General features: G+C 42.3%; 1 protein-coding gene across 1 annotated transcript; it reads left to right on the top strand.

Moving 5' to 3' along the window:
* Positions 1-1,334: 1,334 nt before the first annotated feature.
* sst.1.S (somatostatin, gene 1 S homeolog) lies at positions 1,335-3,164 on the top strand (the record flags this gene model as incomplete). Its single annotated transcript, NM_001089250.1, is given in 2 exon segments — positions 1,335-1,543; positions 2,735-3,164. Coding segments are annotated over 2 exon segments (348 nt in total). The 5' UTR covers positions 1,335-1,408.
* Positions 3,165-15,641: the final 12,477 nt, after the last annotated feature.

Consider the following 15,641-nt stretch of genomic DNA (forward strand, 5'->3'; position numbering starts at 1 on the left):
ATAGATATAGAGAGGGATAGAGAGAGAGAGAGAGAGAGAGAGAGAGAGAGCCTGAGAGATGGATAGATTTATGATATATAGATAGATAAATAGAGAGAGGGGGATAGAGAGAGAGAGAGAGAGAGAGAGAGAGAGAGAGAGAGAGAGAGAGAGAGAGAGAGAGAGAGAACAGATAGATAAATAGATAGATAGATAAATAGAGAGAGAGGGATAGAGAGAGAGAGGGAGAGAGAGAGAGAGAGAGAGAGAGAGAGAGAAATAGATGATAGATGTATAGACAGATAATCAAACAAATAGTTATAGTAGATACAATATGCAGCAAGGAATTTTAAAACAACTGTTGCTCTTAGAGTAGAGATCCAATATGCTTTTCTTATTCCATGTTATACTGTAGCTACAATACATGTTCTGCACTGATCCTACATCCCAGCACTGTAAAGTTGATCGTCTATATACGGACCTCACAAAGCTAAGGTTTCCCAATAACGGTAAAGGAATGATAAGCAGAGGAGATTTAATATAATACAATAACCCACACCCCATTTTAAGGATCAGCATATTTCAGTTGAATCCAATATGACAATGAGAACCGGTCGGAACAACAATATACATGGGAATAAGAGCTCGAGCTGGACCTGATTCATATGAACTATCTGAATGCAGAAAAGTGCAATTCGTTTACTTTCTGCTAATTATAGAAATAAACAGGACCATTTCGGCAGAATTAGATCAGAAAGGTTAAACTTGCTTTGCGACCCACATTGCCCCTGGAATAGAATAATCATAGAATAATAAGTTTATAAGACTCAATGGATTTTCTTCCCTGGTAGTAGTTTATGGCGTTGGCCGAAAGTCTCTCATTATATTCCATGGGGTTTTGCTGAATGATATAGATGAAGTAATGAGATGTGTCAGTGATAAATGAGGCTGATGAGCCGAGATCCCTGCAATGTACAAAGAATAACACCAAGTCCCCTTTACAGTCCCCTAACTTCACAAAGAAAGAAATGCCCAGGTTGCCACCAAGGAATTACATTTGGCAAACAATCAGCTCAGGTGAGTGGGAATGACGTTCCCAGCCTTTAATGTTCATACAAAGGATAGTAAGGGTCAGGCAAACAGGGCAGGCACAGTACAAGACGTCAAATATTAGTAAATACCATTTCAGTTTTTCGTTCCCCCACATCCCTGTGTGTTTTTAGTGATTTATCTACATTGGGGTAATGGTGCGTAAAAGTGGTGCTGATCTCAGGGAGAAGACGGGTAGGAGGGGGCTCTTCCGTGGTGACGTCAGAGGCAGAATTTAAAAGGGGGCTAAGGAGATCCCAGGAGCAGAAGCAGAGCAAGTAGACGTGTAGCAGCAGGTTACTCAGCACTGATCTATACCTGTGCCCCTCAGCTTGGAGCCATGCAGTCCTGCCGTGTTCGCTGTGCCCTCACCCTGCTCTCCTTGGCTTTGGCTGTCAGTTCTCTATCAGCTGCTCCTACAGATCCGAGACTCCGCCAGTTCCTGCAGAAATCACTCGCAGCGGCAGGGAAACAGGTAAGACTGGTTACTTTGCCTTTATTTATTACCCGCCGGCAGTCTTTATTCCTGTGCCGCGCAATCAGCTTTGGTTTAGACTGAGGGAATGCAGCCGCTGGGCAAACTTTTCTGCGCCAAACACAGTAGCTGATGTATATTGGTAGGATAAAGAAACTGGCAAGGTAGATAATGGCTTTAAGGCAAACCTGTGTTTTAGCTACAGTTTTCTTAAAGAAAACCTATGAGCCTTAATTTCAGCGAAGCGCTTAGGTTTCCCAGCTTGCTGTTTGGCAGTCGCTACAGGAAGGGAAGCGCTTAGAAGCCGAGCGATTACGTTGTTCTTATTGGGAGCTGTCCGAGGTGCTGAACTCTCCAGTGCTCCGGGACACAGACATGTCTCCCCATCCCCAACTTCAATTCTATACAGAAATCCCTTCACCCTTTGGCTTGTAATAATCCTGCCATAGACGCACAGATAATATTGTACGAAACAAATTTTCGTACTATATTTGGTGCATTTATGATGGGAAACGAGCCAACTGATATAGGTAGAAGACTTGGACTCATCGATCGGGCTGGATGGAAAATTTTTATAGGGTGCCTTTGAAGGAGCCCAAACATCGGCCATTGTTAGTGCTGAAACCTCAGATACGGTTAGAATTCTATTGTTTGTACCTGTATACCTGACGATTCAGCTCTACACGTGTGTATTGAAACTAACAATCTTTCTTGGAAAGATCTTTTCCAAGAAAGATCGTAATTGTTACGGCTATGGCGTCCAGCTGCTTCACTACCCAAGAGACTGAGCTGTAGCAACTTGCACATGATGAATCCCAGAACTGGAAATGTTGCACAAACTAGCAATACAGGGAGAGGCTTCACATGTTGTCTAAAGTAACAGTGAACATGCTGAAATGCTGCTATATATATATATATATATATATATATATATATATATATCTACTATGTATCCTATAAATTTGACATTTGCCTGGGCTGTAGCAATCAGAATAGACTCATTATCTCGCGGTTGCAGCTGCTGATCATGATTACTAACATTAGCTGGCAAAAATGTTTGAATGACCCATCTATAGGTGGGTGGTATTTAGAAAGTGTGGTTATGACTGTTTTCTCTTTTCTGTTTTAACCTGCAATCTGCACTCTCTCTAGATCACAGCCTCTCACGTTATGTCCTTGTTCTTCTTTCAGGAGTTGGCCAAGTATTTCCTGGCAGAGTTGCTATCAGACCCTTCCCAGACAGAGAATGAAGCATTGGAATCAGACGACTTACCCAGAGGTGCAGAGCAAGACGATGTAAGACTGGAACTGGAAAGATCTGCAAACTCTAGCCCAGTCTTGGCTCCCAGGGAACGCAAAGCAGGATGCAAAAACTTCTTCTGGAAAACGTTTACATCCTGTTAACTTACACCCCTTCCACTGTCCCCCCATACCCCAAGCCAAGCCTTCACCGCAGGAGCCGAAGACTGTAAATATCACTCACAGTTATGGTGAAAAAACATGCTGATTTGGAATTGTTTAATAAAACTTTTAGTTGAAATTGTACATGATTTGCTTGGGTCGTGATTTCTCAATAGTTCTCATGATATGCACTCTCACAGATGTACTATTTTTAATTCTTTGTTGCAATAAAGTTTGTTTCAAACTAAAACTTTATATTTGGTCATTGACAAAAAAATAAACCATTCAATTGTTTACTGAGGCTATAGGATTAAGTGCCATATCTGTATGTATGCTGGTATATTTAGCTTTCTCTATTAGGTTTTCTATCTATCTATCTATCTATCTATCTATCTATCTATCTATCTATCTATCTATCTAGTTTTTTCAGTTTTTTCTTTTACAAACAGCAAATATGGGGCAATACAGGGAATGGCGCTAGCAGCCAATAAAGGATAGCTAAAAAAGAAGGCAAAGGCTGCACACATCCATTCATTTTGTTGGTAATCTATGCATTGCAATGTGTAGGATGGGTGATACTGTTGGTAAGGAAGTTGCAATGATTAACTTATGTTCTTTAAAAAGTCAGCTAGCTGATTTGTAAAACTGGCCAGATCTCTGTTGTGTTAAGAAAATATCATTACAATAGCTATCACATCTTCTGATAAATCAACTCCTAAAACCTCCAGTACAAAAACTCATATAATGAGATAATTGCTGCATATTAAGAGTGTTTTGAACCTCATTCCAATTTGCTAGCTCACACTTTAAGCATAATGGCTGCTATTAGAAATGAATGACTTTTTATAACCCTTTTAGAATTGTTCTTTGTTCCTGCTGTGTGATTATGGAATCCCTGCCTTCGGTCAGATTTTTTGAATCCAACAAAGCAGCTTGTTGCAGGTGGAACGGTACATCCTAAAAGCATTGTGTTCTTTCTCTATAGGAATCTGTGCAAACTGCTAGATTTTTTCCCACTTATATAAATTCTGTGGCACCCAAGACTACAGATCCCAAGATTCTTTGAGAGTGATATCCTGTAGGGGTGCTGGCAGTTTTATTTCAACAACTGACTTGTTGCCGTTAGAACAACATGATAGACTTTGAAATATGCAATGCACCATAATCAGAGATTGTTTTGTCTATGGACTCCAAAGTATTCATTTTTCATGGATACCTGTATTTATTTAAGTTTGCTTTGTAAATTGTTCAAGAGCATTATAGCCAAGTGACTAGTATGTGCTCACGGACCTCCCAATGTTGCACACCATGGTATCTGAGATATTGGTAACTTTTTTGGGGCAACTATATTAATGGATTGGATTGATATTTTACCATTTAAAAATCTTTTTCCTTTAATAACTCTGGTGCCTTCGTGCATTTAGATCTATTATCAACCTGTAAGGCAGACAGTAAATGTACAACTGGTGCCATTTATGCTCTATTGTTATTAATGTAGCCTATTTGGCACACATTATTTGTCATGATATTATCAGATCCCACTACTATTAGGTAGATATTTCCATTGTATTGCAAAGCTCCCACAGTTCCACCTGCTATTACTGGTTAATGTGACATGTAATGATGATAAAAGCCCAGAAATGTCACCAGAGACAATGCCTAATACAGGTGCCTCCTGGAGCACAGTTATTAACCCTTCAAGGAACTGAATACCTAAATGAGGTGTTACAAATCTGCAGTCACTGACTTCCCAGGTATGATGAATATGTATTTCGCTAAATATATATAATACTTGTGATCATATATATGTAATTTGCCTCAGCCTAACAGTCAGAAGCAGAATGAGGTGAATTATAAATATTTATTTACAGCTGTCACATGTTGTGAAAGTGGTTTTAAATACATCTAAAACCTGGGGGCAGATTTGCTAAAGAGCAAAGTGGCGCCCGCAGGGACATTGCCGATTTACTAATGGCCACAGGTGCCAATTCGTTGGCGAATGAGATAGGCGATAGCGGTCACTTGCACTCTATTGCTTGGCGACAATTCGCTCTGACGAATGGACGTTACATCCGCAAATTCACTAAAATGCAGATTTTTCTGAACGTTACCGCTTTCGCCAGACTTGCCTTCGCCTACTCAGACCAGGCCAAGTGCACTGCAGTGCATAGATCTTCCTCAATCTTTTGTTACTTACATCATATTCTTTAGCGGAAAAAGCATCAAAGTTCAAAAAATGCTGTGATAGCCTGCAAAAGTCCTTACATTTTTTTTGGGGGGAAACCGGTTTCCCCCATACATTTTCTAACATATGGAACATTTAACATAATTATACAGTGGGCTCATCTGTAGGGCATTATAACAACTCAACGCATCTTCGCTTTGAATTGTTCGCATTGTCGAAGTAACGATAGCGAAAAGTCGAAAGCGTTCGGTGCCCACTACGAAACTCTGCATTTTAGTGAATAGCGTTGCCTGAGCGAATTTTCGCCTGGTGAAGTGTGTGCAAAGCTGTCGCTGGTTAGTGAATCTGCACCCAGGGGTTAATGTGAGATAATGTGAGATCTCATACTGAGCTCAGGGTGATGTTAGGGACCCGCATCACATACTGGCCATTTTAACAACAATATTATTTATATTAAAGTTGAGAGAACTGGGTAACAGCTTTGAGATCCTTATAACTAAGTACAGTACTGATGGCAAGACTTTCATTACAAGAAGATGCCCCCTTGGGTCCCACTGTTATCAAGGATGCAGGAATGTATATACACAAACAAACACAGACATACACAGACATCACTTTTTGACTACGATGAATTTAATAATTGCAGTATGAAGAACTACTTCTGTCTGTGGCAGAGGAAGGCCGATAACCTCTTTACCCTAAACACTGGCGCACAAGAGTATGGCAATTAGAAGAAAAATAAATGAAAGCAATTTGATTTTTTGTTTCATATACTGCTCAGTGAACTTTCAGACAGGCAGAGGTTGTTAAACACCATTATGCCCAGTGTTTTCTTTTTTTCCAGTAAGCACTATCTCAGGGACAATCTTGTCATGTCTGGAAGGAGGATGTGAACTCACTGGCAGCATACAAAGTCAAGAGGGCAGCTTGTATGTACTGTAATTAGCCCTGGCAAAGGAAACAAAATAGAGAGCAGACAACAAGCTTAGTTTTATATTTGTGACAGACCTACCACAGTTGTGCAGGGGTACTGATTTTTTTGCAAGTGGACCTTTTAAGCAAAATAAACCCTATTTGAATTATGTTTACTTTTAAATGGATGTCACTTATGAATGCATTGCTTTCTGGTTGCCTATTTGCATTTATGTGTCTAAGTGGATCTAGCCATGTAATGTAGATGTAGGTGAAGGATTCTCGCGTGGGTCCACTAGAAGAGCTGCTGTTAATGTAGTCTATGAAGTATACCTTTGTCAATGCAAGAAATGTGTCAGCTCCCACTCCTGTGTGTCAGCGCGGGGCCATGCCAGCCGGGCGCTCTAGGCAACACGGCCGGCCATTCGGCTCCCAACAGCAGTGCGCAACCAAGTACGCGCGTGCGTAACCGTGCGCAACCAGGTACGCGCGTGCGTAACCGTGCGCAACCAAGGACGCGCGTGCGTAACCATGCACAAACAAGGACGCACGTGCGCATTCGCGCGCAGTCGAGTGCAGTTGTGCGCAAAGCACTTAGACTTCGGAGAGGGCATCCACTTTTCGCTGAGGTAACACTTTTCACGCGCTCTTCATTAAAGTCAGTTGGGAAGAGGGGGTGCAGGAGGTTGATTATGCAACTTTTCTGCCAGTTGAAATCAACCAGGCTCAGAGTACCATGTGCAATATTAATTGCATTTCTGAAGCCTATTGGGGTTTTCGACATCAGCAAAGCAAATGTTTTGAAATCACACAAACAGAATATACACAACATCTCTCCATCTGTGTATATTTTACTCTACATACGTGGAAATACAGCTTGAAGGTAAAAAGTTGCTCTAATGTAAAATGTCTAACATTTTATTAGAACAGAGAAGAGATGTAAGCTGCCCGGCACCCCTAAGCCCCTTAGATAGGTGGTTCACCTATATGTTAACTTTTAGTATGTTATAGAATGCCTTATTCTAAGCAACTTTTCAATTTGTCTTAATTTTTTTAGAGTTTTTGAATTTTTTGCCTTCTGCCTCTAACTCTGTCCAGCTTTCAAATGGGAGCCACTGACTCCATCTATAAAAAAACACACTCTATAATGCTACAGTTTTATTGTTTTTGCTACTTTCTGTATTGTTATTGCTACTTTACTCACCTTTCTGTTCAGACCCTCTCCTGTTCATATTTCAGACTCTTATTCAAGTCAATGCATGGTTGCTAAGATGATATGGACCCTAGCACTAGATTGCTGAAACTGCAAACTGGAGAACTGCTGAATAAAAAGCTACATCACTCTCTACATCATACTAAAAGTTAATTTAAAGATGAACAATGCCTTTAACCGTTAAACTAGTATAGTACATAGATCTGTATTCTAATATGTGTTTAGTATACAAGAAATACATATTGCACTGCCTAGGTCTCATACAGGTATGGGAATGCTCGGGACCTGGGGTTTTCCAGAGGATCTTTCCATATTTAGGATCTTCATACCTTAAGCCTACTAAAAAATCATGTAAATGTTAAATAAACCAAATAGGCTGGCTTTGCTTCCAGTAAGGATCTTGGGTGAGATCAAGTACAGAGAAAAATAGTTATAATTTTTAAAAATTTGGATTATTTTGATAAAATGGGAGTCAATGGGAGACGGCCTTTCTGTAATTCTGAGCCTTCTGGATAATGGATTTCCAGATACCAGATCCCATAACCAAGGTTGGACTGGAGCACGGGCGGCCCACTGGGTTCCACACTTCCGCCCCCCCAGTGTGCATGCGTAAACGCTGGTGCGCACCATGCATGTGCGAACACCAGCTCAATTTTTATTCCAAGGATATCAAGTGTTTTTTGTTTAGTGTATACTTTATACAGTGTGGTGATCCTTACTATTCTGGTATCTCAGTGTGACCTTCCTATATACTATTGAATATGTCAAAACCCTCATATCTCTCTAATATGTCCAGTTAATACTCAAAACTATTAAAAAGAAATGTTGGAAAGAAAAACAAATGTCAAAATGCAATGGAAATATGAAAAATGTAAAATATCTAAGACAGAAACATGAACATAGCAACCTTTAAAACTTTTGTTATAGATATACTATCTAAATAAACAATGCACATATAATCATTATTATATTTATTGGCAATATATTTTCTAGTGCAGTATAACCAAATAAATAAATAAAACAATAAATACAGAAGAAGAACTGATATATACATATCACAAAAGACATTTTTTTATTTTAGACCTTTTACTACTGAACATTCAGAATCTAACATCAGTGTTCAGAGGGCTAAAACAATTTATGTATAATTGGTGCAGTCTGACGACAACAATTCGCCCATTAAATGCAATGTATTGCAGCACCTCTGGGAGGAAAGGGTTTAAATCTTCTTGATAGGTCACGGTGTTACTAAATCAGAAAGCTTGGCCGTAACCCTGAGAACCTTACAAGAGAAACGTGTGAGATAATGAGAATTCCAAATTATTATTCTTTATTGTGCACATGCTATGACGAGGTGCAGCTTTATTCAAAATAACTTGTTTTTAAAGGCTAGACTAGAAACAGGACAAAAACAAGTGGTATTTTGTAGGCTTTATGGAAGCGTTCCTGTTGAGGTAGAGTGCAGTGGGCAATTATTTAGAATGCCTAGTAAACATTATCTTTTGCTATGGTAATGTATTGAAAAAGCAAGATGCTTGACTACAAATCCCTGGGTGTGGCCCCACTCACCTACTCCATGTCCCTTACATGATGAATGCTTTTCTTAAACCTGCAATTGTTAGGACTGTAGGGCCACTTAGTCATTTCTTTGACTGTGTCCTAATAAAAATGTATCAAACTGAATGAAGACTGCACTTTTATGCGTGGTCATTCGTTAACTCAAAGGGTAGTGGTATAAGGTATATCAAAGGAAATACATGAGGGTGCAAGAACTGCAAGGAGTAAATGGTCACATGTAGATTGTGTGTGATGCTAACCACTGAACTCTGAAGTAGGGATGTAGCGAACGTCGGAAAAAAAGTTCGCGAACATATTCGCGAACTTGCGTCAAAAATGCGAACGGTTCGCGAACGTCGCGAACCCCATTGACTTCAATGGGAAGGCGAATTTTAAAAGCTAGAAAAGACATTTCTGGCCAGAAAAATGATTTTAAAGTTGTTTAAAGGGTGCAACGACCTGGACAGTGCCATGCCAGAGGGGGATCAAGGGCAAAAATGTTTCTAAAAAATCCATTGTTGACACAGCGCTGCGTTTTGTGCTGTAAAGGGCAGAAATCACACTACATTTCTAAACCTGTGTAATAAAATGCTTTAAAACGTCCGGCGTCTACATGCCAATCAAGTCGTGTAAAGGTTACAGCCTGTTCACACGCAAAGACGAAACGCGGTGCTTACTGCAACGCAAAAAGACGCAAAGAGCTTTAATGAATGATACCGTCAAGTGAGCAAATAATAGTTTTTAATTACTAGTTGCTTCTCACCTCCAGGATGTTCGTCCTGTTGGTGGCAATATTTCTGTAGTGGTGTGTTTAGCAGTCACCGTGCTTGTGCGCACGTGCACGGTCAGGCAGAGGTAATTCAATGTACAGTGAAGTGAACCAAAAAACACTGATTCTGCAGTGTGGGCCCAGTTTTGGTCTACTTTATTGATCACCTGCGGTGACCATAAAAGATGCGATTTTGCCACTGTTGCAGAACCCTGAAAAATTAGGCATGTGTACTTTCCTGAAAAATTATGTTTTTTTTGTCGCAGCCACTGAACCAGAAGTCCAGAAACAATATGCCATATAAATGCTGAAAATATTAATTTTTTTTTGTGGCAGCCACTGCAGCACAGAGGCCAGAAAAAATATGCCATGTAAATGCAAACAATATTAATTTTTTTTTGTCGCAGCCACTGCAGCACAGAGGCCAGAAAAAATATGCCATATAAATGCAAACAATATTAATTTTTTTTTGTCGCAGCCACTGCAGCACAGAGGCCAGAAAAAAATATGCCATATAAATGCAAACAATATTAATTTTTTTTGTCGCAGCCACTGCAGCACAGAGGCCAGGAAAAATATGCCATATAAATGCTAACAATATAAATTTTTTTTGTCGCAGACACTGAAGCACAGAGGCCAGAAAAAATATGCCATATAAATGCTGAAAATATTCAATTTTTTTGGTCGCAGCCACTGAAGCACAGAGGCCAGAAAAAATATGCCATATAAATGCTGAAAATATTCTGTTTTTTTTGGTCGCAGCCACTGAAGCACAGAGGCCAGAAAAAATATGCCATATAAATGCTGAAAATATTCTGTTTTTTTTGGTCGCAGCCACTGAAGCACAGAGGCCAGAAAAAATATGCCATATAAATGCTGAAAATATTCATTTTTTTGTCACAGCCACTGAAGCACAGAGGCCAGAAAAAATATGCCATATAAATGCTGAAAATATTCTGTTTTTTTTGGTCGCAGCCACTGAAGCACAGAGGCCAGAAAAAAATATGCCATATAAATGCTGAAAATATTCATTTATTTTTGTCGCAGCCACTGAAGCACAGAGGCCGAAACAATATGCCATATGAATGCTGAAAATATTCATTTTTTTGTCACAGCCACTGAAGCACAGAGGCCAGAAAAAATATGCCATATAAATGCTGAAAATATTCTGTTTTTTTTGGTCGCAGCCACTGAAGCACAGAGGCCAGAAAAAATATGCCATATAAATGCTGAAAATATTCATTTATTTTTGTCGCAGCCACTGAAGCACAGAGGCCGAAACAATATGCCATATAAATGCTGAAAATATTCATTTTTTTGTCACAGCCACTGAAGCACAGAGGCCAGAAAAAATATGCCATATAAATGCTGAAAATATTCATTTTTTGTCACAGCCACTGAAGCACAGAGGCCAGAAAAAATATGCCATATAAATGCTGAAAATATTCTGTTTTTTTTGGTCGCAGCCACTGAAGCACAGAGGCCAGAAAAAATATGCCATATAAATGCTGAAAATATTCATTTATTTTTGTCGCAGCCACTGAAGCACAGAGGCCGAAACAATATGCCATATAAATGCTGAAAATATTCATTTTTTTGTCACAGCCACTGAAGCACAGAGGCCGAAACAATATGCCATATAAATGCTGAAAATATTCATTTATTTTTGTCGCAGCCACTGAAGCACAGAGGCCGAAACAATATGCCATATAAATGCTGAAAATATTCATTTTTTTGTCACAGCCACTGAAGCACAGAGGCCAGAAAAAATATGCCATATAAATGCTGAAAATATTCTGTTTTTTTTGGTCGCAGCCACTGAAGCACAGAGGCCAGAAAAACTCAGGATTTACCTGGATTCAAATTAAACCAGTAGGGTTTGCACCCTAGTTTGTAACGGTGGTGGAGGGAGGAGGACGCTAAAGGACAGCTGTATGTGGAGTCATGAGGCGTGCAGAGAAGGACAGCTGCATGGGGAGTCAGAATCAGAAACTCAGAACAAGTCTTCCGGCGTGCAGTAACCCTCCGAGATCCACCCCTCATTCATTTTAATAAAGGTCAGGTAATCCACACTTTTGTGACCTAGGCGAGTTCTCTTCTCAGTTACAATCCCTCCTGCTGCACTGAAGGTCCTTTCTGAGAGGACACTTGAGGCGGGGCAAGACAAGAGGTTCATGGCAAATTGTGACAGCTCTGGCCACAGATCAAGCCTGCGCACCCAGTAGTCCAGGGGTTCATCGCTCCTCAGAGTGTCGATATCTGCAGTTAATGCCAGGTAGTCCGCTACCTGCCGGTCGAGGCGTTCTTTGAGGGTGGATCCAGAAGGGTTCTGCCGCTGCCTTGGACAAAAAAACATTTGCATGTCTGACGTTACAGAGTGGCCAAAGTGCTTTGTCCTTGCAGGTGCACTCGTGGCAGGATTACTGGCACCTCTGCCCCTGGAATGTTGATGAGTTCCTGAAGTGACATCACCCTTAAAAGCATTGTACAACATGTTTTGCATGCTGGTTTGTAAATGCAGCATCCTTTCAGACTTGTGGTATGTTGGTAACATTTCTGCCACTTTATGCTTGTACCGAGGGTCTAGTAGAGTCGCGACCCAGTACAGGTCCTTCTCCTTAAGCCTCTTGATACGGGGGTCCTTCAACAGGCATGACAGCATGAAAGACCCCATTCTCACAAGGTTGGATGCAGAGGTATCCATCTCTGCTTCCTCGTTATCAAGGACTGCATCATCCACGGTCTCCTCCCCCCAGCCACGTACAAGACCAGGGGTCCCCAAAAGGTCACCACTAGCCCCCTGGGAAGCCTGCTCCTGTTGGTCCTCCTCCTCCACAAAGCCACCTTCCTCCTCTGACTCTACTTCTGACACCTCTCCCTGCGTTGCAGCAGGTGCCTGGGTTCGTTCTGGTGATTCCGACCAGAAATCGTGCGCTTCCTGCTCCTCGTCACGCTGGTCTACAGCCTCATCGTCGCACGGCACGCTCCAGGAAGAAAGCAAAGGGTATTAGGTCGCTGATGGTGCCTTCGGTGCGACTGACCATATTTGTAACCTCTTCAAAAGGGCGCATGAGCCTGCAGGCATCGCGCATAAGCACCCAGTAACGGGGGAAAAAAATCCCCAGCTCTGCAGATCCAGTCCTACCACCCAGTTCAAACAGGTATTCGTTGACGGCTCTTTGTTGTTGCAGCAGACGTTCCAACATGAGGAGCGTTGAATTCCAGCGAGTCTGGCTGTCGCAAATCAAACGCCTGACTGGCATGTTGTACCGCTGCTGAATGTCAGCAAGGCGTGCCATGGCTGTATAGGAACGTCTGAAATGGGCCGACACCTTCCTGGACTGCCTGAGAACGTCCTGGAATCCTGGGTACTTTGAGACAAAACGTTGTACTATTAAATTCAGAACATGTGCCATGCAGGGCACATGTGTTAAATTGCCCAGTCTCAGTGCTGCCAACAGATTGCTTCCATTGTCACACACCACTTTTCCGATCTTCAGTTGGTGTGGGGTCAGCCACCGATCGGCCTGTGACTGCAGAGATGACAGGAGTACAGATCCGGTATGGTTTTTGCTTTCCAGGCACGTCATCCCCAAGACAGCATGACAACGGCGTACCTGGCACGTCGAATAGCCTAGGGGGAGCTGGGGGTGCACAGGTGTGGAGGAGGAGGACCCAGCAGCAGAGGACGAAGAAGAGGAAGAAGACGAGGTAGAGAGCGAAGGAGGAGTAGAGGTGGTGGCAGAACCGCGTGCAATCCGTGGCGGTGACACCAACTCCACTGTCGTTGTTGAGCCACACATTTCCTGCTTCCCAGCCATGACCAAGTTCACCCAGTGGGCAGTGTAGGTGACATACCTGCCCTGACCATGCTTGGAGGACCATGCGTCAGTAGTCATATGGACCTTTGGCCCAACACTAAGTGACAGAGATGCGGTGACTTGGCTCTGCACATGGTGGTACAGGTGTGGTATTCCCTTTTTTGAAAAAAAATTGCGGCTGGGTACCTTCCACTGCGGTGTCCCAATTGCTACAAATTTGCGGAAGGCCTCAGAGTCCACCAGCTGGTATGGTAAAAGCTGGCGGGCTAAGAGTGCAGACAAGCCAGCTGTCAGACGCCGGGCAAGGGGGTGACTCGCAGACATTGGCTTCTTACGCTCAAACATGGCCCTCACAGAAACTTGGCTGGGGGCAGATGACTGGGAATGGGAACTGGTGGTCAAGGTGGAAGGCGGAGTGGAGGGTGGTTCAGACGGGTCAAGGACAGCAGAGGTAGAGCAGTAAGATGCTGGACCAGAAGGAGGGTGGCTTTTAGTTTGCCTGTTGCCTTTGAGGTGTTGCTCCCAAAGTGCTTTGTGCTTGCCGTTCATGTGCCTTCGCATAGAAGTTGTACCTATGTGGCTGTTGGGCTTCCCAAGACTCAGTTTCTGACTGCACTCATTGCAAATTACAACGCTTTTGTCAGAGGCACACACATTAAAAAAATCCCACACTGCTGACCTTTTTGAAGCTGGCAATCTGGCGGTAACAGTAGAAGTCGGCGGCGTTGGCGGCAATGGCGGGTGCGTTGGCCGGCTGACCACAGGTGCCGATACATGTTGTTGCCCTACTGTTCCCTGCGAGCTGTCCTCCCTGCTTCTTTTAAGTCTTATTCTCCTCCTGCCTCTCTGACTCTCCGTCTCTCCATCTGAACTATCCTCCTCTTGCTCTCTTCTACTGGGCACCCACAAAACATCAATCTCCTCATCATCATTCTCCTCAGATGCATCAATTTCTTCTAACAGCTCACAGAAGGAAGCAGCAGCGGGGACCTCCTCGTCATCACTCATTATGTCCATCTCTGTTGTGTTCTCTGCCAGAATTAAATCTGGTGTAACGTCCTCATCTCCTTCATCTTCTTCTGCCAATAATGGTTGCGCATCACTCAGTTCAAGAAACTCATGTGAAAATAACTCCTCTGACTCCAGTGAAGAAGGGGCGCCGGTGGTGGAGGAAGTGTTACGTGGGGTGGCCATAGCAGTGGAGGATGAGGATGTTGTGGTAAAGTTAGAAACGGTAGAGGATGGGGTGTGCTGTGTAAGCCAGTCAACTACCTCTTCAGCATTTTGGGAGTTCAGGGTCATTGCCTTTTTAAAACTGGGCAATTTCCTAGGGCCACAGGATAGCATAGCAGCACGGCCCCTAGTGCCTCTGCGTGGCGGCCTGCCTTTGCCTGGCATTATTTTTAAAACAAAAACAACAACAACTCAGGTGGTGTTTCTGGAGACGGTATTATTATTGATATTTAGACAGAATGTGAACAAGCTCAAACAGCTAAGTGGCAGTGGTTTGAAAATGAAGAACACACTGGGCAAATGATGCCTACAAGGTCAACGTATACACTACAGCAGTGGTGGATACGGAATATATTATTGCTGCTTGAAAAACGTCACTCAGGTGGTGTTTCTGGAGACGGTATTATTATTGATATTTAGACAGAATGTGAAAAAGCTCACACAGCTAAGTGGCAGTGGTTTGAAAATGAAGAACACACTGGGCAAATAATGCCTACAAGGTCAACGTATACACTACAGCAGTGGTGGATACGGAATATATTATTGCTGCTTGAAAAACGTCACTCAGGTGGTGTTTCTGGAGACGGTATTATTATTGATATTTAGACAGAATGTGAAAAAGCTCACACAGCTAAGTGGCAGTGGTTTGAAAATGAAGAACACACTGGGCAAATAATGCCTGCAAGGTCAACGTATACACTACAGCAGTGGTGGATACGGAATATATTATTGCTGCTTGAAAAACGTCACTCAGGTGGTGTTTCTGGAGACGGTATTATTATTGATATTTAGACAGAATGTGAAAAAGCTCACACAGCTAAGTGGCAGTGGTTTGAAAATGAAGAACACACTGGGCAAATAATGCCTGCAAGGTCAACGTATACACTACAGCAGTGGTGGATACGGAATATATTATTGCTGCTTGAAAAACGTCACTCAGGTGGTGTTTCTGGAGACGGTATTATTATTGATATTTAGACAGAATGTGAAAAAGCTCACACAGCTAA

This window comes from Xenopus laevis, chromosome 5S, assembly GCF_017654675.1.
Source record: "Xenopus laevis strain J_2021 chromosome 5S, Xenopus_laevis_v10.1, whole genome shotgun sequence".
Classification (NCBI taxonomy): Eukaryota; Metazoa; Chordata; class Amphibia; order Anura; family Pipidae; genus Xenopus; species Xenopus laevis.